The sequence below is a fragment of the Primulina eburnea genome, chromosome 12, assembly GCF_022965805.1.
Source record: "Primulina eburnea isolate SZY01 chromosome 12, ASM2296580v1, whole genome shotgun sequence".
NCBI classification, from domain to species: Eukaryota; Viridiplantae; Streptophyta; class Magnoliopsida; order Lamiales; family Gesneriaceae; genus Primulina; species Primulina eburnea.
Window position 1 is genome coordinate 5,606,469 of NC_133112.1, and position 26,498 is coordinate 5,632,966.

General features: G+C 38.0%; 5 protein-coding genes across 8 annotated transcripts in view; 3 read left to right on the plus strand and 2 right to left on the minus strand.

The window, feature by feature from the left end:
• LOC140808375 (binding partner of ACD11 1-like) overlaps window positions 1–16,184 on the plus strand; it is a 73,700-nt gene extending 57,516 nt beyond the window's left edge. The window contains exons 1-6 of one of the 4 annotated variants that reach the window (XM_073165483.1): window positions 12,681–12,971; window positions 13,406–13,617; window positions 14,447–14,550; window positions 14,650–14,725; window positions 15,258–15,341; window positions 15,417–16,184. In XM_073165483.1, the coding sequence (XP_073021584.1) occupies window positions 14,543–14,550; window positions 14,650–14,725; window positions 15,258–15,341; window positions 15,417–15,992 (744 nt within the window). In that variant the 5' untranslated portion in view covers window positions 12,681–12,971; window positions 13,406–13,617; window positions 14,447–14,542 and the 3' untranslated portion in view covers window positions 15,993–16,184. Of the gene's footprint in view, window positions 1–12,520; window positions 12,656–12,680; window positions 12,972–13,405; window positions 13,618–14,446; window positions 14,551–14,649; window positions 14,726–15,257; window positions 15,342–15,416 lie in introns of those variants that run through there. The other 3 variants (XM_073165482.1, XM_073165481.1, XM_073165484.1) reach the window with 3 other exon arrangements.
• LOC140807513 (syntaxin-22-like) lies at window positions 468–4,395 on the minus strand. The gene is made up of 7 exons (XM_073164382.1): window positions 3,942–4,395; window positions 3,278–3,371; window positions 2,433–2,572; window positions 2,090–2,164; window positions 1,809–1,966; window positions 1,622–1,722; window positions 468–972 (listed from the first exon to the last, which is right to left on the minus strand). The coding sequence occupies exons 1-7, from the start codon at window positions 4,130–4,132 to the stop codon at window positions 907–909; spliced, it is 825 nt and encodes a 274-aa protein (XP_073020483.1). The 5' UTR covers window positions 4,133–4,395; the 3' UTR covers window positions 468–906.
• LOC140807935 (uncharacterized) lies at window positions 5,511–7,295 on the plus strand. Its single transcript, XM_073164895.1, has one exon. The coding sequence runs from the start codon at window positions 5,511–5,513 to the stop codon at window positions 7,293–7,295; it is 1,785 nt and encodes a 594-aa protein (XP_073020996.1).
• Window positions 16,185–17,401: 1,217 nt separating the features above from the next.
• On the plus strand, window positions 17,402–23,332 carry LOC140808372 (uncharacterized). Its single transcript, XM_073165478.1, has 13 exons — window positions 17,402–17,588; window positions 17,700–17,761; window positions 18,313–18,378; window positions 18,821–18,899; window positions 18,979–19,049; window positions 19,166–19,267; window positions 19,669–19,758; window positions 20,004–20,078; window positions 21,405–21,437; window positions 21,613–21,690; window positions 21,881–21,922; window positions 22,377–22,477; window positions 22,992–23,332. The coding sequence occupies exons 1-13, from the start codon at window positions 17,534–17,536 to the stop codon at window positions 23,011–23,013; spliced, it is 876 nt and encodes a 291-aa protein (XP_073021579.1). The 5' UTR covers window positions 17,402–17,533; the 3' UTR covers window positions 23,014–23,332.
• Window positions 23,333–25,169: 1,837 nt separating this feature from the next.
• LOC140807327 (osmotin-like protein) lies at window positions 25,170–26,119 on the minus strand. Its single transcript, XM_073164134.1, has one exon. The coding sequence runs from the start codon at window positions 26,103–26,105 to the stop codon at window positions 25,365–25,367; it is 741 nt and encodes a 246-aa protein (XP_073020235.1). The 5' UTR covers window positions 26,106–26,119; the 3' UTR covers window positions 25,170–25,364.
• Between the last annotated feature and the right edge of the window lie 379 nt (window positions 26,120–26,498).

Consider the following 26,498-nt stretch of genomic DNA (forward strand, 5'->3'; position numbering starts at 1 on the left):
ATTATTATTACAACATGTGAAATGCCTATTACATATTACAAGAATGGGTAACTCATGTGAAATGCTTATTACATATTCGACAAAAAATTGTGTGAGACGATCTCACGAATCATATTTTGTGAGACATATATATTATTTGGGTTATCAATGAAAAAATATTACTTTTTATGCTAAGAGTATAACTTTTTATTGTGAATATCGATAGAATTGACCCGTCTCACAGATAAAGATTCGTGAGACCGTCTCGCAAAAAACATACTTTACATATTCATAAGAATAAACATTAGTATGTGATTATTATGTGAATGGTCATAACATACTAAAAAAAATGATAAAAATAAAATAAAGTAAAATGGAAATATTCATTCCATTCCCACCAATAGTCTATTCACTTTCATTCCACTCTACAAAACATATCCTAAAGTTTTTTTTCCCGTTTTATCATTTCAAATAGCAATACGACCCCATATTAAATTTGACCGTTTCATTTTATGCAATGATTCAATATACATTACCCGATTTGAATATAAATCACATCAATTAAAAAATTGTATGCAGCTGCACCATTGCACTGGTTATAGATGAGAGAGGCACCTTCCATACAATTTTAAAAAGATGGATTCTTTTATAAAAAAAGAGTGAGGTGGATTATATCTATACATGAACAACACCACCACAACGAAATCAACACATAAATGAAAGAAGTTACAAGATAAAACATGCCAAGTGAAAAACGATTTCCGATTCAACCATTTAAGTTTGTCATATAGGACGCGGATCATGAGATAGCCCCACGTGACTTGTAAATTTGTGTTATAAAGTAGTTAACCGCAAACATCAACGGATGCTTGCTCGTGTTCTTGCGTCATCTTTCTTAATACTGCCCATGTACGTGGATAACCCTGATCAGGCAGCGAGGACTACAATCACTATGAGAAGCACAATGCCAAAAATCACGAGCAATAAACAAGTCTGCAAAAAAAAACCACCAAACAATACAAATTTCAACCTGTCATTCATCAATTTCATGCTTCTCATTAGACAAAACTAAGTATGACCGTGCTCAACTCTCAACATGAGAACCGCTTGAAGCAATGCTCCCACGAAGTAATAAGTAACTTGTATGACTTGGTGCGGAATAAAACGCAAGCAAACAACTGTAGCATCACTGACGTTTCACTGCCTTTCATAAGAAAATCTAATGCAAAATTTGTATTCTAGTTTCACATCTATGCAAAACAAGATATAGCAATTGTAATTTGCAATCATAAAGTTTGTTGTCCCCACAGACAAAAAGCTTGAAACTTGTACAAACATATTACAGTTTCATTATCCTAGAGGACTTACGAATAACCGAAATCATGCGAAATTTTCATAAATGTTTTGACAATTTAATTAAGTTTCAGTAAAATTCAATGAAGTAATATCTAAATTCCCCGATAAAAAAAGGTAATATCCAACTTGCAGTAAAAACTAGAAGGCAACATAAGAACCGAGTTTCCAACAGATTATAATTCTAAAATTACACCTCGAGTTTTCTTACGTTTGCAATAAAATAGAAATAGTTTTGGATGCAACAAAGAATGGGAACAGAATTTCAGTCCAAGCTTGTAGAACTCACCAAAGACGAATTTGACCTCTGGGTTTTGGCTGCTTTGACAAGTTGGGTTTTCCCTTGAGCGGTTGCAGCATGAGAACCCTCAATGTTGGAGCTAATATCATCTAAGGATGTATAACAGATTTCTAAGTTAAATTTCTTCAATGGAATGCGTAGTCTTAATAATATCTAACACTGCGTAGGCCCTTACCAATCATAACTCCTTGCTCATGAACGAGCACAGCAAGGTCTTTGAAAATCTCATTTACTTCACCAATTTGTTGTTGTATTTCTTGTATACCCTGTTCCCTTTCATCTATGATGGCCTCGTTGAATGCAATCTCATTGTCCAATAGCAAAATTTCTTGCCTGTAGAAAAATTTATCTCGATAACATAATTTGGGATTTGAATATTAGTTTAAGGGACACAATCACTTGATTTTTGAGAGGTGAATACTCTGTCTGAAAAAGCCAAGGAAACAGAACAGATACCTTCTAGATTCGACAAGAAGAGCTCGCTGTTCTGGACTCTTCTCTGAACTTACGTCAATTTCACTAGCCGTATAGCTGCAGAAGATAAAAGTTTCAATGCATAAGTCATGGATGAACCACACAAAATGATAAATAACAGCAAATATATGATTCCTCAAAAAAAAAAGGCCTAATAATCACCATAATCTTAAATAAGCATCCCAACTTGGCTAACTGATAGTAGCACACACAGTAATACTTCATAATGAAGATTAAACGTCGTAAAATACTTTTAAAAAAGGCTCACGCAGAGCAGATCTAGTAACTTCACCATAGAGCGTAATGTCCCTCTAGCATTAATTACCTAGAAGGAAGCACTGCATGGCTGACAAAAGGAGTATATGCTGTCTCCCTCTCAGCAGCAAGCCGCTGTGCCTTCTGAAATTCTTTTAATACAGCTTGAAAATCTTTAGCAAGTTTTGCATCTGTAATTTTCTTGCTGGCCTGCAGAAAACATGATGCAATCGTGATTAGCCCTAGCATAGAGTGGGGGTTAAGCAATGGTTCAGCAAACAAGGTTGTTCATAAAATTTATAAAAATAAGATAGTAAATTGCAAAACAAGATTTATCTAGAGAGATAATTTAAGTTATGAAAATACTCGGAGGTTAAGATACTATGATAGAATCGAGAATACTGATTTAGATCAAAATAAATTATACAATTAAGCATGAGATGGCCTTCAATTAAAATTAATGTATTTTCCCCTTGCTATTAATTGGCATTCAGCCAGACCATGTGGACAACGATAAATATTATGCCGCAGTAAATTTGAATTTTAACTCACAATTAGGTCTACTTTTTACAATTCATTACTAGTTTGACTAATCTATTTGACCATATTATATGATTTTATGAAGATGATTCGAGTATAACTAATCACCGCTGAGAAAAAGATTCAGGGTAATGGAGCTCACTGATGAGATGAGAAGAGAAGATTACAAATGTTGAGATTTATCAATTCACACACTTACCAACTGGACAATTAGATAACTAATCAGTTCATTTGGCACATTTTAAAATTTGAAACTAACACCCAAAAAAGCCGGTAATCTAATCATGACAGATGCCAAGCTGGAGAAGGACACGAACAAAAAGAAATGAACTTTGATAAAAGCACAAAGACAGCTAAACAAGTATGAAAACTTACAGCGCCTTCCATACGATGGTCATTTTCACTCGCTAGTTTAAGTTTATCTGAAGTATCCTTCACCAACTGACCTATGTGTAGGCGGGTTTTATGCCTGCAGTTGAGCAAAACAAGCATAAAACTCCAAGTTACTAGATGCCAAACCAAAACAGGTATGCTTAATGTAGAATTCACATAACAACAAGAAAACCACCAATACTCTCAGAAATATTGAGTTCGAGCCAACAAGTCTATGCTGAGGTCCTTGATAAAGCATTAGTATACTTTTAAACGAATATAAGCAAATTCCAATATCAGTGCTGACAAAAATTAACTACCATTCATAACCACACCATCTGCCGATCAGCCAAACATTCCCACCATTCTAATTGGAACAGAAAACCAACCATTAGGGGCACATCCAAATAAATTCCACGTTTCTGGTATTAGAGTTTTGCCCCAGCTCAATCAGCAGAATTTCCAGAGTTGCCACTTGAGAAATCAGCTCTCGAATTTATATGTAATTAAACAACCAGACATCAAACATCAAACAAACATCATAATTCGAATTATTAGCAAATGATGACAATACATTTAAAAAAATCCCAAACAAAGTCCACCTAATGCTTCAAAATAAACACAACAATTTGATATGGAATTTAATCTATGAAAAAATAAAACTAACAGCTTTTCACGGAGCTCGGGCGTGTCCTTGGCAGTACCAAGGGTGTTAACGAGGCGCTGGAAGGTCGAGACGGCGGTGTTAATCTGGAATATTCCAGAAGCAACGGCCTGCGTCGGATCCTGCTTCCCATTCACAAGACCCCTCCTCATCGACCCCAATCCCCTGCCCGATTCAAGATCCTGAAAACTCATCCCTTTCAACTTTTTTCTTCCGCAAACCCTAAATCAAAACCCACAAACCGAATAATTGAGGAGAGGAGAGGGAAGAGTACAAAAATCGAAAGAGAGTAAAGGGAATCCCGAATCCGCCGAACGGAAAATGTTTATACAAAGCGAAGAATTGAAGGAAATTAGATCGAAAATCAAGGGGGGTTGAATGTGGTTGACGATCAATGTTGGCTCTATTTATTTTTTGATTTTAATTTATTTCAATTTTTTGTTGAATGAACAAGGAAAACTTTAAATTTAAAGTAAATAAAAGAAGAGTGGAAGTGAAAAGGATAGAATGATGTGATGTGTTTGGCAATGGCGACCAAGCCGAGGTTGGGTGGCTGCCAGCCGGCGGGCCAAGTCGACAAAAGAAGGCCACATCACATGCAAAATTTCAAGAACCTAGAATTTATATTTGGTTTTTTTTTTTTTTTTAAATTTCATCATTAAAATCAAATATTAAAAAGTATTTTCACGATTTACACTAATTTAAAGGTTTGAATTAAATAAATTGATTTCTAATCCCGAGTTTTATGGCTCTCACTCCAAATATGGTCCCTAATTCTTTGTGACACCTTTTTTAAAAAAAATTTGATGTACAAAATTTCATACTAACTAGGATTGGTTTGGTGAGTCAATTTCACCGGATGATAATATCTGACCGAGCAAAAACCTCATGGTCAGGACGTAGTTGAGCACACATCGATGCTTAAGTCAGTCTGAATAGCAAAGTTAAACAATATTGATACCCCATGGATGAGCCCATCACCCCTGGCCCATCCCAAGCCCAGGTGGAAGACAGGCCCATCAAGGGCCCAGGTATTCTCCTATAAATACCATGTTTGAGCGTATGATTAGGGATTCAATATATTGTTTTCAGCAGCACCCTTAGCTGCTCCCCCATATATCCTCAGTCACTGACTTGAGCGTCGGAGGGGCTACGCCAGGACACCCTCCTGGCCCCCTCCTAACGATCTTCTTTGTTATTTCAGGCTCAGGATAACTTCAAAGCCTGCGTCTGGATTAGTGACACTTGCTGGGAGCGAACCTTAAATTTCCCGTGAGTATCACTTGGCGCCGTCTGTGGGAACACTTGAGTTGAGACGTAGAGATGGTAGGCAAGAGAGGGAGTAGAAGAGCTACCTCAGCATCATCGCGTCCTCAGAGGGGACCCGAACAATCTCATGTTGAGACGAGACATGAACAACCTCGTCAAGAGACGAGAGCCGAGCAGCCCCTTCATGAGACAAGGGTCGAGCAACCACGTCCCAATGAGAATGTGGGGAACTTGACCCTAGAGCAGTTGGGCCAATTTATCACCCGAACAGTGGATGAGGCCATGTAGAGGAATCAAGAGTCTATGTTTGCAGAAGAGCATGTCGCTCGCCAGGAGCGAGAGGAGAATGTGGAGGGCAGTCAGAGTAGGGTGGAGGAGACGCGATCCCTCCCAAGTGAGGAGAATCCGGAGATGTGGAAGGAAATACAGATGTTGAGACAGCAGTTGGGGAGCAGAGCGCCGACACCCAAGAGAGGAAGTCCTTTTTCACTAGCCATTTTAGAAGAAAGACTTCCTCCAAATTTTCGACAGTCGAATGTGGGAGAGTACGATGGACATACTGACCCTGAGGAACACTTGGGGAGGTTTGAGAATGCGGCTCTGTTGCACCACTATTCGGATGGAGTCAGGTGCAGGGTGTTTCTGGGTACGTTGGTGAGATCAGCCCAGCAGTGGTTTAACACTTTGCAGGCCAGCTCTATACGTTCTTTTGAGGACTTCTCAGCTGCCTTCTTGCACCGATTTGCTAGCAGCAAGAGGCACCAGAAAAATTATTTGAGCCTGTTCGGGATGAAACAGCAAGAGAGTGAAACTTTGCGAGAATTTGTCCAATGTTTTAACAGTGCAGCGCTGGAAATACCAGCGGCCACCCCTAACATCATGATAAGTGCCTTCACACAAGGACTGAGGGGAGGGGAGTTTTTCAAGTCGTTGGTCAAGAAGCCTCCGTCGAGCTATGATGATCTGTTGGCTAGAGCTGAGAAATATGTAAACTTGGAAGATGCCCAACGGTACAGAAGGATGGAGAATCGACCCGGAGGAAGTAGAGTTGAGGGAGCGGAGAAAGGAGGAAGGAAGAGGGGTGCGGGGGAAAGAGAGGAAGACAGAACTAGAAGTAGAAGACAATTCTCATCCCATGTTCCTCTGGATAGGAATCGGGACGAGGTGATGGAGGTGAGGGAGCCCGCGGGGAGGTGGGAGAAGTCGCGAAGGGTTGGGTGCAGTGCTAGATTGCCTTCACGGGATAGACGAGAAGGATCCTCATCCAGGAGTCGACAAAGGACTCGCTCGCCCCCTAGGCGTGGTCGAGGCCCTCCATGGATAAATCAGAGGATCGAGGAGCAGAGAGGGGAAGATCAATGTCAAGATGTCCCTCAGGAGCTCGTCGAACCGAGGATGGGAACGAATGAGGATAACCACCCTACGAGAGGAATTATTCATATGATCTCGGGGGGTGCTACTGACGGAGATTCCGGGAGAGCTTGGAAAGCGCATGGGAGGAGGCTGGAAAACTTTGAAATATCTAGAGGTTCAGACTTACCACAAGACCCCGTCATCAGCTTTGGGCCGGAAGACCTCCGAGATGTTGTGACTCCACATAATGATGCCTTGGTGGTAACGGTCACCATTGCCAATTATGATGTAGCGAGAATATTTATTGATAATGGAAGCTCCGTGAACGTCTTGTTCAAGAGCACGTTGGATCAAATGAAGATGGAAGGATTTGAGTTTGAGCCGGTATCCACCCCGCTGTATGGATTTGCAGGACATGCCATCCCACCGCTCGGTCAGATTGTCCTTCCTCTATCTTTGGGACATGAGCCTCGGCGGGTAACAAAAATGACAACATTTACTGTGGTGGACAGCCCATCCGCTTACAATGGAATTCTGGGGCGACCAGCCCTAAAGGACTTCAGAGCTGTAGCGTCCACGTATCATCAGAAGTTGAAGTTTCCTGTGGGGAAGGAGGTTGGAGTTTTATGCGGGGATCAGAGAGCCGCGCGTCGATGTTATGAGGGGATAGTGAGGGAGGATGGGAAAAGAGCGCGTGTAGAGGTTCACATGATTAAGAGAGGAAGAAGTGAGTGACTTTGCCCCAGGGAAGTATAAGAGGAGCATAAAAGTTGGAGAAAGCACATGGCAAGGCTTCAAAGAGACTCTGAAATGCTTACTACCTCAGAAAATATTACTCTTGAATTTTTTGCTGATGTATTTCATCTTGGCATTTTCCCATGTAATCAGTTGGAATTCAATAAAATCAGGTTTCTCTTGTCAGTTCATGAATGTTGTTGTATTATGAGGGTGATAAAATAATTAAATTTTCCTACTAAGGCATGGCCTAGTAGAGGAGTACGGTGAAGGAGAAAAATTTTATTTTCCTGCTAAGGCATCGCCTAGCAGAGGAGCAGAGGTGGAGGGGGGTGTTGAATTTTATTTTCCTGTTAAGGCGTCGCCTAGCAGAGGAGCAGAGTGGAGAAGGAGAATTGAATTTTTATTTTCCTGCTAAGGTATCGGCTTAACAGAGGAGTTAGAGGGTGGGGTGTTGAATTTTATTTTCCTGCTAAGGCCCGGCTTAGCAGAGGAGTTAGAGGGTGGAGGTGGTGAATTTTTATTTTCCTGCTAAGGCCCGGCTTAGCAGAGGAGTTAGAGGGTGGAGCTGATGAATTTTATTTTCCTGCTAAGACCCGGCTTAGCAGAGGAGTTAGAGGGTGGAGGTGGTGAATTGTTATTTTCCTGCTAAGGCGTCGCCTAGCAGAGGAGCAGAGTGGAGAAGGAGAATTGAATTTTTATTTTCCTGCTAAGGTATCGGCTTAGCAGAGGAGTTAGAGGGTGGGGTGTTGAATTTTATTTTCCTGCTAAGGCCCGGCTTAGCAGAGGAGTTAGAGGGTGGAGGTGGTGAATTTTTATTTTCCTGCTAAGGCCCGGCTTAGCAGAGGAGTTAGAGGGTGGGGTGTTGAATTTTATTTTCCTGCTAAGGCCCGGCTTAGCAGAGGAGTTAGAGGGTGGAGGTGGTGAATTTTTATTTTCCTGCTAAGGCCCGGCTTAGCAGAGGAATTAGAGGGTGGAGCTGATGAATTTTATTTTCCTGCTAAGACCCGGCTTAGCAGAGGAGTTAGAGTGTGGAGGTGGTGAATTGTTATTTTCCTGCTAAGGCGTCGCCTAGCATAGGAGCAGAGTGGAGAAGGAGAATTGAATTTTTATTTTCCTGCTAAGGTATCGGCTTAGCAGAGGAGTTAGAGGGTGGTATGTTGAATTTTATTTTCCTGCTAAGGCCCGGCTTAGCAGAGGAGTTAGAGGGTAGAGGTGGTGAATTTTTATTTTCCTGCTAAGGCCCGGCTTAGCAGAGGAGTTAGAGGGTGGAGCTGATTGAATTTTATTTTCCTGCTAAGGCCCGGCTTAGCAGAGGAGTTAGAGGGTGGAGGTGGTGAATTTTTATTTTCCTGCTAAGGCCCGGCTTAGCAGAGGAGTTAGAGGGTGGAGCTGATGAATTTTATTTTCCTGCTAAGACCCGGCTTAGCAGAGGAGTTAGAGGGTGGAGGTGGTGAATTGTTATTTTCCTGCTAAGACGTCGCCTAGCAGAGGAGCAGAGTGGAGAAGGAGAATTAAATTTTATATTCCTGCTAAGGTATCACCTAGCAGAGCAGTTAGAGGGAAGAGGTGGTTGATTTTTATTTTCCTGCTGAGGTCTCACCTAGCAGAGGAGTTAGAGGGTGATGGTGTTGATTTTTATTTTCCTGCTAAGGTGTCACCTAGCAGAGGAGTTAGCGGGGGAAGGTGGTTGATTTTTACTTTCCTGCTGAGGTGTGACCTAGCAGAGGAGTTAGAGGGGGGAGGTGTTGATTTTTATTTCCCGGCCTAGCAGAGCAGTTAGAGAATGGAGATGTTGAATTTTTATTTTCCTGCTAAGACCCGGCTTAGCAGAGGAGTTAGAGGGTGGGCGCGCTGAATCAAATTTTCCTGCTAAGGCATCGTCTAGCAGAGGAGCAGGGTTAGGGAGGAAGAACATTTTTTTGGTTAGTCGATAACGAAAGTTGTTGGGGGAGCAGAGTTTACGGGGATCGACCTGCCCGGTCAGGTCGCGGGGATCGGTCGATGCGTTTGGCGAGCGTGAAGAGGCGAGCGGGTGGCTGCGGGCTGAGCGGGTGTGCGAGGCGAGATGGGGGGCGCTGGACGAGCAGGCGCACTTGGGCTAGGGTGGAATGACGTGAGGCGTGCTAGGGGGCGCCGGAGGGGGCGAGCGCTTGCCTGGACGAGCAGGCGTACTGGGGGCGCCGGAGGGGGCGAGCGCTTGCCTGGGAGAGCAGGCGTGCTGGGGGCGCCGGGCGAGAGCTTGGATGGGCGAGCAGGCGTGCTGGGGGCGCCGGGCGAGAGCATGGATGGGCGAGCGTGGCGCTCGGTGAGGGCGAGTGCTTGGCTGGGCGAGCGTGGGCTCGGCTGGGCGAGCTTAGGCGAGGGGGCGAGGTGGCGAGGGCGAAGCTTGGGCGAGGTGCTGGCAGGCGAGGGGGCGAGGAGGCGAGGGGCGAGCGTGGCGAGGAGCTGGCGCGTGGGCTCGGCTGGGCGAGCGCAGGCAGGGCGCTCGGCAGAGCGAGCGGGAGGATGGCGAAGCGCGGCGCACGGGGCTGGGCGCTTGGATGCGTGGGGCTGGGCGAGCTTGGATGGGGTTTCGGCGAGGGTAGCGAGGCGATGACTCGAGCGTGGGTGGGGAGAGCTGGTGAACGAATTGAAGAGAAAACTATAACAAGATTGCAATACGATTTGATTTGTTTCCAAATTTTTGGGGACTGACGAATGACTGAAAGATAATGCACAACTTGCACCCGATGACCCGAGGACAGCACGACTAATCGAACTTTGAACCTGCGATTCAGTTCGACTCAGGAGGGGGAGACTGGTGATACCCCATGGATGAGCCCATCACCCTTGGCCCATCCCAAGCCCAGGCTGAAGACAGGCCCATCAAGGGCCCAGGTATTCTCCTATAAATACCAGGTTTGAGCGTATGATTAGGGATTCAATATATTGTTTTCAGCAGCACCCTTAGCTGCTCCCCCATATATCCTCAGTCACTGACTTGAGCGTCGGAGGGGCTACGCCAGGACACCCTCCTGGCCCCCTCCTAACGATCTTCTTTGTTATTTCAGGCTCAGGATAACTTCAAAGCCTGCGTCTGGATTAGTGACACTTGCTGGGAGCGAACCCTAAATTTCCCGTGAGTATCAAATATAAATATACTAGTGCTTATTTTAAAACAATGAGTGAATTTTATAAGTGTGATACATGATATTTATAAAGTAGGGACATACATATGCATGGTATGAGAAGAACTCTGTTGACTAAGTTACCTTGAATAAGGTATTTGGATCTGATTTTTCTTATCTTTGGTAATTTGTAATTTGAATGGTTCGATCGTTCTTGTTCGACTATGCTCTGTCTGATTTTGAGCAGAGAAAAATGAGTTGGCTCCAATTAGTTCGTTGGGTTTCTACTTTGGTTCTAATTGTATTTCAATGAGCCAATCATTTTGGCCAATAACCCTCTAGAGGGTTTCTATAGATTTTATATTGACCAACTAGATATAGGCTGCAGGTTCTCCGTGTCCTGCTTGATCCGAAAAATGTGCAAATATTACCAAGTTCAACCGGCTCGAAACTCATATTTTACGCGCCTCTCTTCTCCTTATGAAAAAAAGGGTGAACCCCACCTCCGAGGACTCCACACAGAGCCGTCTCAAGCTCCGACGTGAAAGGAGGTAAATCAGGGTTATTTACCGACAGTAGGTACCCAGAGGAGAGGTTGGTAGGAGACCTCTCCTCTCCTTATGAGTCCTACTTAGGTGGGTCTCCATCCGTGTAATCTCACTTTTAATTTTTGTAAGTATTAAGAGAATAATCATAGGTAGATTTTACATTAATTCTCGGGCTAAATATTTGTTCTTAGGTTGTAACGCCAATTCCAACAATGGGTGGTCGAGTAGGTATTTTTTTATCTGATCTCCTGACCGTTGGTCTTGCAAAATTGTTTGGCCACGTCCACGAGCTCGGACTTATCCTCGACCTTGAAAATTTATCGTCTAACATGTCTGTTAAACAATTCCATACCCTCGGCCTCGTGCAAGACGATGTGCTCTGTCACTCTTAGTTCTGTCAAAAAGTGGTAAATATTGTAGGTGACGCGAGTAGAGCTCACTAACCTTTCTTTATGTTTGGTGTTTCCCTCCTCAGTGAACGAGCTTGGCCTATTTTGTTTTTCTAGCTGTAATAGTGGGGTTCGACCCCTCAATGAAAATTTCATCAGTAAAAAATGATGAAATTTTGCCAAGTGTTGAAATTTTTGCCGGAGCCGAGGTCCTGCTCGGGATTTAATTGAACCTGAGTAAGATATGATGAAATATTGTTGAGTGTTGAAGCCTATTAGTAAAATATGATGAAATTTTGCTAAGTGTTATTAATCCGAGGTTCCAAGCACGAGGTCAGACTTATGTATTTGTCAAGCTGTGTTGGGCTTTAAGGTATCGAACGCGAGATCGGAATTATGTATTTGACAAGCTTTGTTGGGTTTTAAGGTGTCAGAATGTGAGGTCGGAATTATGTATTTGGCAAGTTGTGTTGGGCTTTAAGGTATCGAGTACGATGTCAGACTTATGTATTTGTCAGCAGTGTTGGACTTTAAGGTACCGAACACGAAGTCGTACTTCTGTATTTGTCAGGTTGGGCTTTAAGATGCTTAGCGCAAGTTCAGACTATAAAATATTTACCAAATTTTAGTTATATGGAAACAAACAAGAAAGTGTAAAAATTTATATAACAAAATCAAAAGTATCTTCTTTTCTTGAAACAAAAATTATATTTGATTATGGCAAATTATTCACAAACAAATAAGGTGAAATAATTTCTTTAAAAAAGGTGAAATGACAAACAACGCTAATAGGCGATTTATTGTTACTAGTTAGTATACAATAAAATAATTTGACTTCTCATTTACCCTAACTTCAATAAAATAAAAATATAATATTTAAAATAAAAACAAACATAGCCAAAAATTCCACGAATAGTTTGTGGATGGAACGTTCATGCGACGTTGACGTATATATTAGTTATATTTTAAAATTAAAAGTATGATAGAAACCATTAAAGATATCAATATATATATACATATATATTTATTTATTTTTGTCTTTATATCATAGACAAATTTATCAAAATTATTTTTTTATCAAAATTATTGTATAATCTCTCACTATTTATTTAAATATATTTTAATTTTTATTTAAATATAAATCAAATAAACTATAAAAAATATTATACAATAAAATTAAAAAAATCTCGAAGCTAAGGAAACTGCCAGTATAAACCGTCAACGCCGTCGTTTATAATGTGTCAATATTATTGATATATGTGTTCAATGTTTTTTTCCCAATTCACGTTCTTGGAAAGACTCGTGTCATGTCGGTGAGTGGTGTATATCGGATGCTTATCTTTTACGCTTGTGAATGACTCGAGTTTCTGGTGTTATTTTTGTTCGTGTTATGTTGTTTTTGGCTTTCTAATGGATTGGTGTTGAATCTGATGAAATATTTGATCTGTATTGATTTTTGTGAATTGCTAATCTCTTTTTCTGCTGCGGGATTATATGAATTTTTTTAGCGTTGTTGCGTATTTTCCTTAGCCAGAGATATCAAATTCGATTCGTTTAATATTTTTAAAAGATATAGTTAATCACGCTTATGACTTTTGAACACAAGCCAGCAATTCACGTGTGAAGAAGGTAAGCGTTTTCAAAATTCGGAGATGCCTTTGCCTGGGTTGAGATTGGATCATAAGATAGGCAGGGGTAGGTCGAACATTAGATTTCTTGATGTAATTTATATAAAAATGTAACCTTTGCCCTTGTACTGTGCAATTCTTTTTAAAAAAAAATCAAATGTGCTTTGACACCATATGGTGCGAAGGATGAGGCATTAACATCTTTGTTTCACCCACATTTTGAATCAAATTCTAGAAAAGATTAGAGTTATAAACAATTGAGTTATCCATGTATGATTTATAATCCTTCATCGTCCCATCCCACAAGCCAAATGATGCCTTTGATATTGTACATAAGAATGTTTCTGGTGCCTTCATTTTTTAAATATTATTCCTTCCACGGTTATCAGAATGCATGATCTTAATCGTGAGTTCTAATTTTTGTGGCATTTGCAGTTGTGGTTGCATAGGTTTGTTATCAAGTTCTTTTGCTATGCGTTTGAGATTCAGATCTGATGACTTGTTAGCGGAGAATACCGGTTATGTGGGTTTTGAATTTTCTAAGCTTTGAGGAGTTAGTTCAACTTTTACTCTTTTGATGGATATCGAGTGAATTACGACCGAGGATCATGAGAATATGAATGAACAATTGTATACTTTGAATAAAGGCAATGGCCTGTTTTTATCTTGCTCAAATTACCCTTTTCTTTTTTATATAACCATTCCAAAAAATAAAGGCAATGATAAACCTGAACATTCGTTGTAGTTTTCGTTACTTTAAAATGTTTATGATCAGCTTTCGAGAAACATTTGTATGCTTGCATTATGTACCTACATATGAATGTCCTTTGGGTGCGTGTTTGTATGCATATATAAATGGCATTGGCACAAATGCGGGTACTTATATCTATGTTTATTCATATTCTATTGGCGTTTGTACAATTGTTTAACTGGATGGTGCTCATATAAATAAAAAAGGAATAGTGGTTGCTGTTTGTTTATGTGGTGAATGGATTAGTAAATCAACCAAAATTATAATTTGTTTGATGGGAGTTGGTCACTCTTATCTATTGATAACATATACATTTAGATCTTTTGGATAAACGGATTGGTTCGATTTACTCACATTCATTGATTCACTCATGTACAGGTCAAGCATCTATATTTCGACCTCTACATATGATACGTTACCCATGTTCATGTTCAACATAAGATTTGGAGAAAAGAATAGATAGTTTTACCATTATAGCTTTTATGCTAAATTTGTATTGACAATATACTGAAAAATGAGTCCTCTGATTGATGAACCCTGTCCTTTTGCATGCATACCAAAATCCACCATGGTAAATCTTTATGGGAAAATGCATACAGTGTTGTGTATAGTGTGGATATTGGCGCAGAATGCTATTCTCATTTATAAGTATTCCCTTCTCTATGAATCAAACATTTTTGAAATTTTATCAACTTGACAATGTTTACTTGATTTTTATGCATTAGATAACAACTGTCAAGGTCTGCAATCTCTCTCTGGGAGCATCTGAACGTGATGTCAAAGAGTTCTTTTCTTTCTCTGGTGATATTCATTATGTTGAAATGCGAAGGTTTGCTCTCTTGTTTAATGTTTCCTCCTCTGCTTTCCATAAAAATTGTTCCTGCTTTCTCATATCGACAATTATAAATTTTCTTTTTGGCTCGTTCAGTGATACAGAGCGATCACAAATCGCTTTTGTGACCTTCAAGGATGCACAAGGAGCAGAGACAGCGGTTCTTCTTTCGGTGATTTTCCAAGTTTTCTATATTTGATTCTTTTGGTTCATTCTTCAGTCTATTCTTTATAATTTCAGTATTTTGGGCTGTTGCCCGTTTTCAATTTTGTTAATTTTTCATGGTTGGTCATTCTTGTCCAGTCCTGATTGAGAAACAAATACTGGAGCGTTAAGAATAGTGCTTATAGTTTCAAGCGAAGCTATCTTTCTGGTAAAATTTAGTAGATCGAAGTTTCATGATTTCATAGAATATGTATGTAATAGCGATAATTTCTTCGATCACATTTATGTTTAGTTGTGAACTTCTCGTTCTCAGTGGTCAATTTAGATTTACTCGGGTTTATTTATATGTTGCAATTTGCAATGCAATCTTCCGCCATTTCATAGGTGGATTTCTCCTAAGCAAAATGTTAAAATCAAACTTTAATTAGAGGCAATGGATGAGTCTTCATCCATGCCTTTTTGGAGAGCAATATTCTTGTTTCCATGTCTTGTGTTGACAATCAGAAATCTCATCTGACCGATTTTTTCAAATTACTCAGGGGGCTACAATCGTTGATATGACTGTAACAGTTACTCTGGATCCAGATTACACGCTTCCTCCGGCTGCTTCTGCACCACCTCAGGTGATAATTTTTTGACATAGCATATGTTTACACTCTAGGGGTCTTTCTTACTCGATGTTGTCTTCAACTGTAAAGCCATCTGATAAGAAAACTGAAGGTGGTCCCGAATCTGCTTTGCGAAAGGCTGAGGATGTTGTTAGCAGCATGCTTGCGAAGGGTTATAACTTAGGCAAAGAGTCTGTTAACAAAGCAAAGGCATTTGATGAGAAGCATAAATTGACTTCTACAGCCAGTGCTAAAGTCGCTTCATTTGATAAGAAGACCGGACTTTCTGAGAAGATAAGTATTGGTACATCAATAGTTAATGATAAAGTTAGGGAAGTAGATGAGAAACTCCAAGTTTCTGAGAAAGCAAAATCTGCTTTTACCGCTGCTGAGCAAACCGTTAGCAGTGCTGGATCTGCCATTTTGAAGAACAGGTACGTGCTTACTGGTGCTACATGGGTGACAGGCGCTTTCAACAAAGTCACTAAAGCAGTGGGCGAAGTAGGCCAAATGACCAAGGAGAAAGTGGGAAATGCTGAAGATGATCGAAGAAGAAACATGGCAGATGACTTTACTCAAGTTCATTCACCTGAGTCGCGTAAAGTCTCTGATTCTGGTGAGCAACAGCCTTCCAAACCTGCTCCAGCACAAGGTTTAATCCTCTGATATGCTGCTTCGATATGTACTTTCGCATATATTGAGCCCGACATTTCTTTGACTATCCACCAAATCCGTGTATTTTATTAGGTGTTATTACAGTAGAGTTTGATAATTTCAGTGAAAGCATTGAATCCAAAAATATGTTATGTTACATGGGAAGATCTCTTGTTTGTAGTTGCAAAATATCCTTGAGAGCTCTCCTACAATTGTATTGGAAAATGTTAACCTTGATTGGTATTCGAAATTATCAAATTTCAGTCCAGTTTGAACATAAGCTGAAAACAGACACGAAGAACTAGATCTTTCTTCATAGCTCATTTGGAATTTTAAGAGCGGGCTAAACTTGATCTTTCCATGCTCAATTTGTCTGTGCTCAACTTCTCATTATTTGGGCAACAGGGATACCCTTATCAGTTGGAGTGAAAAGGTTATTATCTTTGTGAATAAATATAATATATTTGGTATGACTCTCAAAAACATTGTGTTAACTATATAATAAATATTCTTTTTATAAGATATATACATGGTTTCTATTTTTCTTGCCACTAATAAATATTCAACTGTTAGTTGCTTCATTGATCTATCTCATATTTATAATATTACACTATTGAATCTTACGTCTCATTTAGGAAATTAATTCCTTTAAATCAAGAGTTTTTGTTATTTGTACTCCATGAATAAATTTTACAGATAAAGTGAAATGTAGATAACACAAAATCGAGTGTAAATATTATTAGAGTAGGTCTCTCGTAAACGGTCTCACGAATCTTTATCTGTGAGACGGGTCAACCCTACTGATATTCACAATAAAAAATAATATTTTTTCATTGATGACCCAAATAAAGATACGTCTCACAAACTACGACCAATGAAACTGTCTCATACAAGTATTTGTCATATTATTATTCTATATTGTAATTTTATAAAAATATCATAACTAAACCAAATATTTAAAATATAGAATTGTCTATCACACACAATGTGTGTATCAGTTTTTAGTATATATTAAAATCCTCCTTTGGTGTCTTAATAAATACTTACTAATTAAAATTAAAATACTTTTACACGCGCAAATTTTAACTATTTTTAACCAAAAAAATTAATTTCATTAAAATATAATATTTCAATAATAAATTAGGTTTGCCAATTCATTTTTTTAAATATTTAGAAAACTATTAAAATTATTTATATACGATATATGTACCGGCGTAAAAAACTTTCTTATTGCCAATCATGATAATTAGTAATTACTATTATGATAATTATTGTATGAACACGATCATCCTTATTTTTTAGGAACATCAGTTGCTATTGGGCCAATCTATTTTAATCGGGTTAAGCCCAAATGCAACTCAACCCAAAAGGATTTAGCCCAATAAATCCATATATTTATGCCATGAAACTAAAACGGGGGAGGGAAAGTGCCCTCCCACGCCACGCCACGCCACGCCACGTTACCAAAAAGTTCATCAAGCCCTTAACAACGACGATTCTTGACCCGCAAAATACTATCTTCTTTGAAGTCGATTACTGCGGATCGTTCAGCGATGGCTATGCAAGCTGGGATAGGGATGTCGAGGATACTCTTCATCGTTGGAGCAGGTATCTTTAGATTCTGCTCGTTTATGCGTGTTTCGTTATTGTAATTTTGATGTTTTGAGTTTGATCCGACTTTTTGTGAGAGTTTTGCTTGCTTTTATTTGGTGCAATTAGGTTATACGGGAACGATACTGATGAGGAACGGGAAATTATCAGATATATTGGGTGAACTTCAGGTACTTAATCTTCCACCTCCTTTTGTATTCTGGATTAAGCTGTATACAGGTGTGAATTATTTGAAATCAATCTCTTCATTTATCTTATTGAGATTGTGTAAGCCAGGAGTGTAAATTTTCTGTCGTGGAGTTGTATTGCGTTTACGTTGAGTTGAAAAAATTTGTGAATCTCGTTATAATTTTTGTGACCTACTTATATAATTGTTGGAGAATTAGAAAGATACCGATTTAGATATGTCACCAGTTTTCTGATCTCTTATTTCTAGGCAGTATTAAATTTGACTGGATTTGTAGATAGTTGTTACAATACGTAGCTTTTGAAACGGTTTAGAATTGTTGACGAAAGGAGTCCCATCTGGAAATTGAGCATCAATAACTCTTATGTACTTTAATGCGTAAGCCTTCTCCCAGAGATGTGTGTCGTTTTGAAATGTCTTTTATGGTAAACTACCTTGTGCTGCAATATGTTCACTATGCATGTCTTGTAATCTCTACAATTGACAAATTTTCTCTTAGTTGTTTTCAAAGATCTCTTGGCTTGTGTTTGGCAGAATCTAGTTAAGGGGCTGGAGAAATCAGGGGAATCAGAAGGGGATTCTGATGCAGTTGCTAGCCAGGTATACCATAACTGATTAGGGATTAGTCAAAAAGATATTCTACTCTTTTTTCATGTTTTAAACTAAAGTCAGATTACACAATTGGTCTACTCTTATGTCCTGATCGAATTGCTTTTGGATTTCCTTCTTCATTAAACAAAAAGAGAATTCTATCATTGTTACTTTGATGCCACTCCTATTTAATTGTTCTGTGAGAATTTTTCTTGATGCTTTCTAGTGAGATGGCTACCATTGGGCCTTGGGGACATCTCTCTGCCTGGTGTATATTAGTTATTTGGAAAAAAAATTCGCTAGCATGGCATGGTATAGATTTGTTCGTTTTGGTGTAATCTTATACCTTTGAACAAAAATATCGAACTTTGGATCTGTAAAGGTGGATAACCTTTTGCTTTTATATTAAACTGCTGAAGTATTAATTGTTACGCGGTTAATTGTTTTATAGGTTCGTAGGCTAGCCATGGAGGTTCGGCAACTGGCCTCGTCTAGGCAGATTACTGTTCTTAATGGAAGTTCTGGACAAAGTTGGTATTTCTTGTTTATGCGAGACAGTTAAGGATTTATGGCTGTTTAAGTGATTCCCTCTCCTTTTCTTTTTCACAGGTAACTTAACAGCTCTAATAGTGCCAGCAGCTGCTTTGGGAGCTGTGGGTTACGGATATATGTGGTGGAAGGTAGTACCGCTTTTCATTATACTCATTTTGTTGAATTGGAGAATTCTTAAATATTCTTATTTTCTGCTGCTTTTATCCGATTGGTGTACCCCCCCTGCTGATTCTTCTTTTGGTAGGGTCTTTCATTCTCAGACTTGATGTATGTAACCAAACAAAGTATGGCAAATGCTGTTTCCAACTTGACAAAACACTTAGATCATGTGACGGAGGCCCTTGCAGTAAGTATCTATATTTCTTGATTGGTTGAGCTGTTTATTTTATTTTGAAACCTGAACTGCAATACATAGTTTTTATATAACAGAAGTTAATTTTTTTTCCTGTAAATGTGCTAGAAAACAACGCTGCATGCTATCGGATTGGGTTACTATACTTTATTCTGATAAAAGTCGATTTCAAAAATTGTTTAGTGATTTCGTTTTAAAGACTGCTCCGCTCCCAAAAGGAATTTTAGTTTTTTCTAATCAATGTCAACGACGAAACTTCCTTAATAATATGATTTTATACGAACGATGGGAACGACGGAACTCTCTTAAAAATTTGATTTTATACGGATGATGGGAACTTCTTAACAAAGGGAATTTCCTTATATCATGATTTTTCGTTTTTGATCTCTGATCAGGCGGCCAAAAGACACTTGACACAGAGAATCGAGAACTTGGATGGGAAACTGGATGAGCAAGTAGAGATATCCAAATTAATTAGGAATGAGGTATATTTTAAGTGCAATAATTTTAGCTTTGTTGTGTCAACCTCGAAGTTATATCCCTAAAATGTGTGACATGATATATTTGTCATTTGATGCGGGTGTAGTTTACCTCTGAAGGTATAATTTGCTCTTATCTCATTTTGGCACAACCTGAGTTATCAGCATGTTGGAATAGCAAGCCTAAGAAATATGTTTTGATTTGAAAATCATTCAGAATAATTGTTTTTTATAAATAACATGTGAAACAGGTTAATGATGTACGTGGAGATGTTTCTCAAATTGGGTTTGATTTGGATGAATTGCAGAGGATGGTTTCTGGTTTGGTAGGTTATATCATATAAAATTCTTAATTATTTTATATGGTATGCATTTTCTTTTCTGATAGTTTAATCTTCTTATGTTAAATCGTTTGGTAAGAAGTCATAAGATGGAGGTTCTGTATTTGGTATGGTAGTTCATCGGGAAACCTATGCTCTTGAAAAATGCTAAATTTTTATAAGAAGCAACATAAATGAGAGATTTTGGAAGTTGTGAATGTTTCTGAAAATGACTCGAGCAAATTACTCCTCTGAGGAGCTGGCTTATGCCCTTTCCTTGAATTCCATGTAGTAATGCACTGCTTTTTATTAGAACAATCTATATGTCAGTCTACGAAATTGGTATACGGAAATACAATAACAATTAATAATACGCATTTCTGATATTATTTAATTAAAGATTCAAGTAATGCAAATATCACAAATATTATATTAAGGTATAAAAGATAAATTTTTAAACTACTAAAGGATCCTTAATTGATTGTTTTAATGTTTTTTTCTGCATTCTTGTGAATTTCTTATGACATGAGCAACCACTTCGTTGAGTTTCTTTTCTGCCCTTGTCCTAGTCACCGTTTCAACTTTTTTTTTCAATCACCTGATTTCTTTACGCAAAGTTGCTGCTTGGTATCTCAACCACCTATCTGCCATAGCCCATCATTATTTTCTACATTACCACCTCATAGCCATTGTTGACCTCTTCGCTTGTTGTTGTCTTCAGCAGTTGTTTTTCTTTACTCGGTTCTTTCTTTGCAAAGAAGTAAGGCACAAAAGGGTGCTATGTAGGAGAGGGTAGGTTCTGTTTTTCTTTTTCTTTTTCTAGTTTGGGACTAATCTATATATAAGGTAAAAGGGACGATAGCCTACATTTTTTATTTGAAGTATTGAGTAGAACCTGATGCAGAAAAAGTTTGGTTAAGGATGCTTCTTTGAATCTTCCTTTGACTTGTTTTAGTTTCATTATTAGAGTTTAAATTGTGCCCACAGCAAGAACCTAAATTGCCAAACAGTTGCAACATGTCCTATTTGAATTCATCCTACTTTAGATTATCACGGGGTTGCAAGTTTAAATTGGCTGCTGGTATAACCTTTGTTTGTGAATTCTTGAGACCTCAGTATGAATTTTTTGGAACAACTTGGGACCTTAATTTTTGGTAGGATGCTTTAGATGTGTGTTTGACTTATTGGACGTTCTTCGCTTTTAAGTTAGTCTCGTAATTGTGAATAACTTTGACTGCATATTGCAAACATCATTTTTGGTTTTCTGGATAATAAACATATCTTACAATTTCCTTGTCTATCCTTTTTCTCATAGTAAATTCTAAATTGCAGGATGGCAAGTTACTCTCGTTGGAAGGCAAACAGGTGAATTAACTTTTACATTTCATTTATATCATATGAATAAGCTTCCATTACTTCATAACCTCTTCAAAAGTTCAAATTTTTTATTGTACAAAAACTTTCAAAGTACAAAATTAATTTCTCAAGACCCTAGCAATTGTGATGAGTGTTTGATTGTGCATCCTTGAATATATCATAGGACCTTGCAAATGCTGGGGTTATGTACCTGTGTAGCATTGTCAATGGAAGAAAGATGAAAATACCTGATTTGCTTCAGGTTCGGATTTAGTACTTCTCTTATCTCCTATGCAGTTGATTGTATGCTGTCTAATTCAGATTGTATACCCCGATTAAAATGGGCTAAACTTATTATTTTAGGAAATTTCATTTTCTTTTGGTAATGTATGTTTATTGTCGTTGCTCGTTACATACTACTGGTTAATCATCTTTTCGTTATTTTTTTACAGGATCAGTTTAAAATTTCTGGAAACTCAGCCCCAAGTCTAATGGTACCTCATCTATTTTCTGTTGCCACTTTGAAAAACAGAAAGGCAATGTAGAGAAAATTAACAAACAAATAATTCACTTCCGTTTGCAATGAAATGTGAACCCCATGAAAATTGTTAATATGTATATTCATGTTTCTGCTTTTGAATATTGTGTCGAAGTGAACATTTGCATCTGCTTATGTTCAAAGGAAAAAGGGGAAAGGGAGACAATTTAAAGGATTAAGTTGATTCAAATCTAACACATGATTAGAGACTGCCCAAATTTATGTCTGGGCGCCTCAACTATATTTCTGGGTGAAATTTTCATTTTTTTAAAAAAATAGTTGTTTCTATTTAAGATGCAAGGTCCACATCTTGATAATTTTTGTATAATTTCAATTACTCAAGTCAATCTATTCGTATCTTTAGTATAAATTTAAGCTCTTCCGTTTCACGTATTCCTGTATACTTGCAGGGTCTCAAGGAGATTGCAGATTCTCTGGCTTCTGGAAATAATTTGTTGACCGATGGAAATGTGCAAGAGGACTCTGATAAGATTCCTCGAACCTTTTTGAGGTATTATTTTAAGTTTTAAAATTTAATAGTATAACATATTTAAGTGGCAACAGACGTAGTGGGAGGAGTTCAATAAATTTTGACATTGCAATGGCTGTACTTATTATATTATAATCAATAACATGGACTAAATTTCACTGCTGTGTATATTCATGTATTTGAGAAGATTTGGGATTTTAAATATTATTTGTCTCTATTTAGAAAAATGGAATTTGATAATACGATCAGGATTTGAAAGAATTTTTTAAACTAGTTCAAATTCATCCCAATAAAATTGGTGGATTTTAAGTGGTTTAGATTAGGGATTAAAAAATTTCGTTTTTTCAATTTTGCCTTCAAATTCTTTTTTTTTTTGAACCACCAATGGATTCTTAAATGCTGTTTCTCAACTCTTACCAACTTCAACAATGGAATTTGAAATTCCAAATTTATTTTCTTTAATCTGTTAAAATTTATATTTTGCCCTGCAGTAGCAACTCTTCTTCTCATTATAAATCAATGGATTTAAATGCAGGACGGCTTCAAGCAAGTGTTGATCGTCTCCCCATTCGCCCTCGGTGGTCTTGTCCAGGAAGTTTGTGTCCATAAAACTAATCTGGTCGATTATGAAAGTTATTTTTATCTGTCTTGAATTGGTGAGTCTGTGTTATTTATCCCCGGAAACTTAAAATGTTGCGCTTGAGAAACTCGGAGGCTAAATAACATTGATATGTTATTTTGTTCCATCAGTAGCTTGCATAAATGCTTGCCAAAAATTTCCATGAAAGTCTATGTGAAGCAAGATTATTTATTGCTGACTAGATACCATGGCCTTAAATTAATCAAGAATATATTGATCATGGTTTTACATATTCACACATTTTGCGACTGTGGGTCAATGATGCTAGTATTTTTTTTTTTTGGGCGGAAAAAAGTATTCTTTGTATAATTCGAAAATTATTTTCGCGGTTTATATGAGTTGGGTGCATATTGATCCTTTTGCAGTGAGACCTAACTTAATTATTTTTAGTTGATTTATCAAATATGCAGCCATTATAATTTCGAAATTAATGCTAATATCTTTTTTATTTAATTGACATATTTTAATCTCTCAAGCATAATATGTGGCAGATACGATTCATTTGCAATTCAATTATAATAATTTATTTAATTTATGCTAAAATAATCTCTTCGGAACTCATCCGCGAGAGAAAGGTACAGCTTAGAAAATTGTTCCATCAATAATAATACAGAAAACATACCAAAAATCTTGCCGTTGGACACACGCTCCAATGCATTTGTCTGCCTTTGGACATTGTTATTTTTATTTAAAATTTTTAATTCTTATATAATAAACAAATCCATTATAAAATATTATGAGAATCTCTCGAAATCCAAAGAGGAGCAAGAGTCGTGAGTCGTCCATCTTGCTTTTTTCGGTCTTTCATGCTTTTGGCAGTGGCGTGCATTATGACTGACAGTATTGATAGGTTTACAAGTTCAGGAAAAGGTAAAAAAAAAGGTAATAAAATATTGTTACTCGTCTCCCAAAAATTAATTTATTTAGTTTATATATATATTTTTTCGCGAAATAACAAGTATTACTTATTTAATATTGCTTCTCCTGATAATAAAATACCGTAAAGTTCAAACAATATCTTACCAGTAAACATTACTATTTTAGACTTTCTTTTGTTTTGGTCATTTTTTATCTGTATCTAGTATCTACTATATCTTACAGATATTGTTTATTTAATAATGATCCACTCTTGCCATTATGTGAAAAAAATAAATTTATATTAAATATATTTAAAATATATATATAAACGGAAATAAAATGAAATAACAAATCTTTCAATCTATTTTGAAATATCAGCAGGTCTATTTTGAGACGTTTTATGAATCTTTATATGTGAGATTTGTCAATTCTACCGATATTCACAATAAAAAATAATATTCTTAACATAAAAAGTAATATTTTCATTGATAACCAAAATAAGATATATGTCTCACATAGAGATGGAATTCTGGGACGGGAATAAAGATGGCAAAACCGCTCCCGTCCCATTGTTAGCCCTAGTCTCACAAAATACGATCCGTGAAACTGTCTCACAAAAATTTTTGTCTTGAAGTATTGAATGTCATTTTACTTTATTTTATGAAAGATGAATTTAACGTGAGTAATATGAGTTTATTATCGTCACATGTATCCCGTACAAGAGAATTATTACAAAATAAATCATATTCGATAAATTTAATGGTTTCAATTAAAAAAAGACTAAAACAAAAAAATTCAAATTGTTGTATAACAAACAAATTTAACAAGTTAAATTTATAAAAAGCATTAATACTTTTCTGGGAAATTTTGAAAAATGATCTTACATTCATGTATATTTAAAAAATGATACTGTTTTTTTTAAATAGCATAATACAGCGTATTACATTACATGTTTTTGTAGACAAATGTTATTTTTTAAAAGAAATATAGCGTAAAGATTTCAAAGAATTAAATGACTCTTTTCCCGTGAAACACTATCCAAACAAATTAACAAAAGGAATAAAAGGAAATAACCAATGTGCATCAAGAGAACATTTTCTGGTGTTTTGGTCCGGATAGGTTACAGCAGAGCACTTGAACCAAGAATAATTCGAAAATTTATTTTTGTTTTTTTATTACACTAAAATTATGTAAATAAATTTTCATAAGAAAAAATTTAAGCTTGACAGAAATTTATTTCGATTCTGCTAGTGATCAGTTTATTAAACAAAACATAAAATATTATACTCCTTGATCTTATTACACCAAAGAGCAAATACAGACAACCATACTTGACTGATTAATTCATGGAAAAGGAAACATCTTTCACTACAACACACCACACCATTCTAGTTTTGTTCCATCGTATTATTAATGGCAGAAAATGACTTTGAGTTCGCGTGGAGCGGAGCACTCATGCATCAGAGACGGACTGTCATGCGCGTACGTGAATGTAGCTGGGCAAGCATGCTTGAAGAACTCCGAGTAACTCGACGCACGGCATGTCTGTGGGCTGTTGTAATGATGGCGGCAACAAAGCTCATCTGTCCCGAAGGCCGCGCAGCCGCTCTTACACCCCACAACTTTCCCATGCGAAGCTCTTAACTGCAGTCCATGAGGACAGGTTGCGAGCAAGTCAGACCGACAGCCCACCACGGGGCATTGTCCCTTACCTTCGTGCGGAGTCACGGTCATGGGTAGGTTGAAGCCATCCACGAGGCTGACAGCGTAGGAGGAGAGGTCAGTGTGGCCGTGGTGGAGAGAGAATTGAGCCAGGGACGCGGGGGCGGCGCCGCCGGATCCTTGACATTCTAAGCGGCCACCGCAATCACCTGTTTCACAGGAGAAGTGTCCGTTCGCGTGGGTGCACTGGGTGCGGGCCCAGATACGGCCGGACCAGTGGGCGGTGGGAGCTGGGAAAGAGCGGTGGGTGAGGCTGTTGAGGGCGAAACCACCGCGCTCAAGAACGGGGTGGCCGGCGTTGGGCTGGATGGCGGGCCAAATAGTGAAGGGACAGTTGTTTACGACTGTTAAAATGAGGCCGGAGTACGTGGCATTGCCCAAGGTCAAGAAGATGAAGAGGAAAACGATGGAAGAGAGAAAGTTGGCCATTGATCTTTACGCAATATATGTCATCGGTGGATATATATATATACACACACAGGTGGGGTTGGAACTTTTAAATTTCTGTCATTAAATTAATTTTTAAATATATATATATTTTAAATGTTTTTGTATAACCATGATTAAAAGCAACTCAAATTTTTATAGCACTAAACGCTTGTCGTTTTACAAAAAGTTATAATTGATGATAATGGTTCAACTCAAATCTTTTAAGCCGCACAGCAGTTCAAACACCACGTTTCGATCACTCTATCAAACAGCAGGGATAATTATTACATCCAACATCTTTGTTTGGGACTTGAATTTGGATGGAAAAGAAGAGAAAGGAAAGGAAATTCAAAAGAATGGGTCGTTTGGCAGATTTTAACGGTGGGAAAAGAA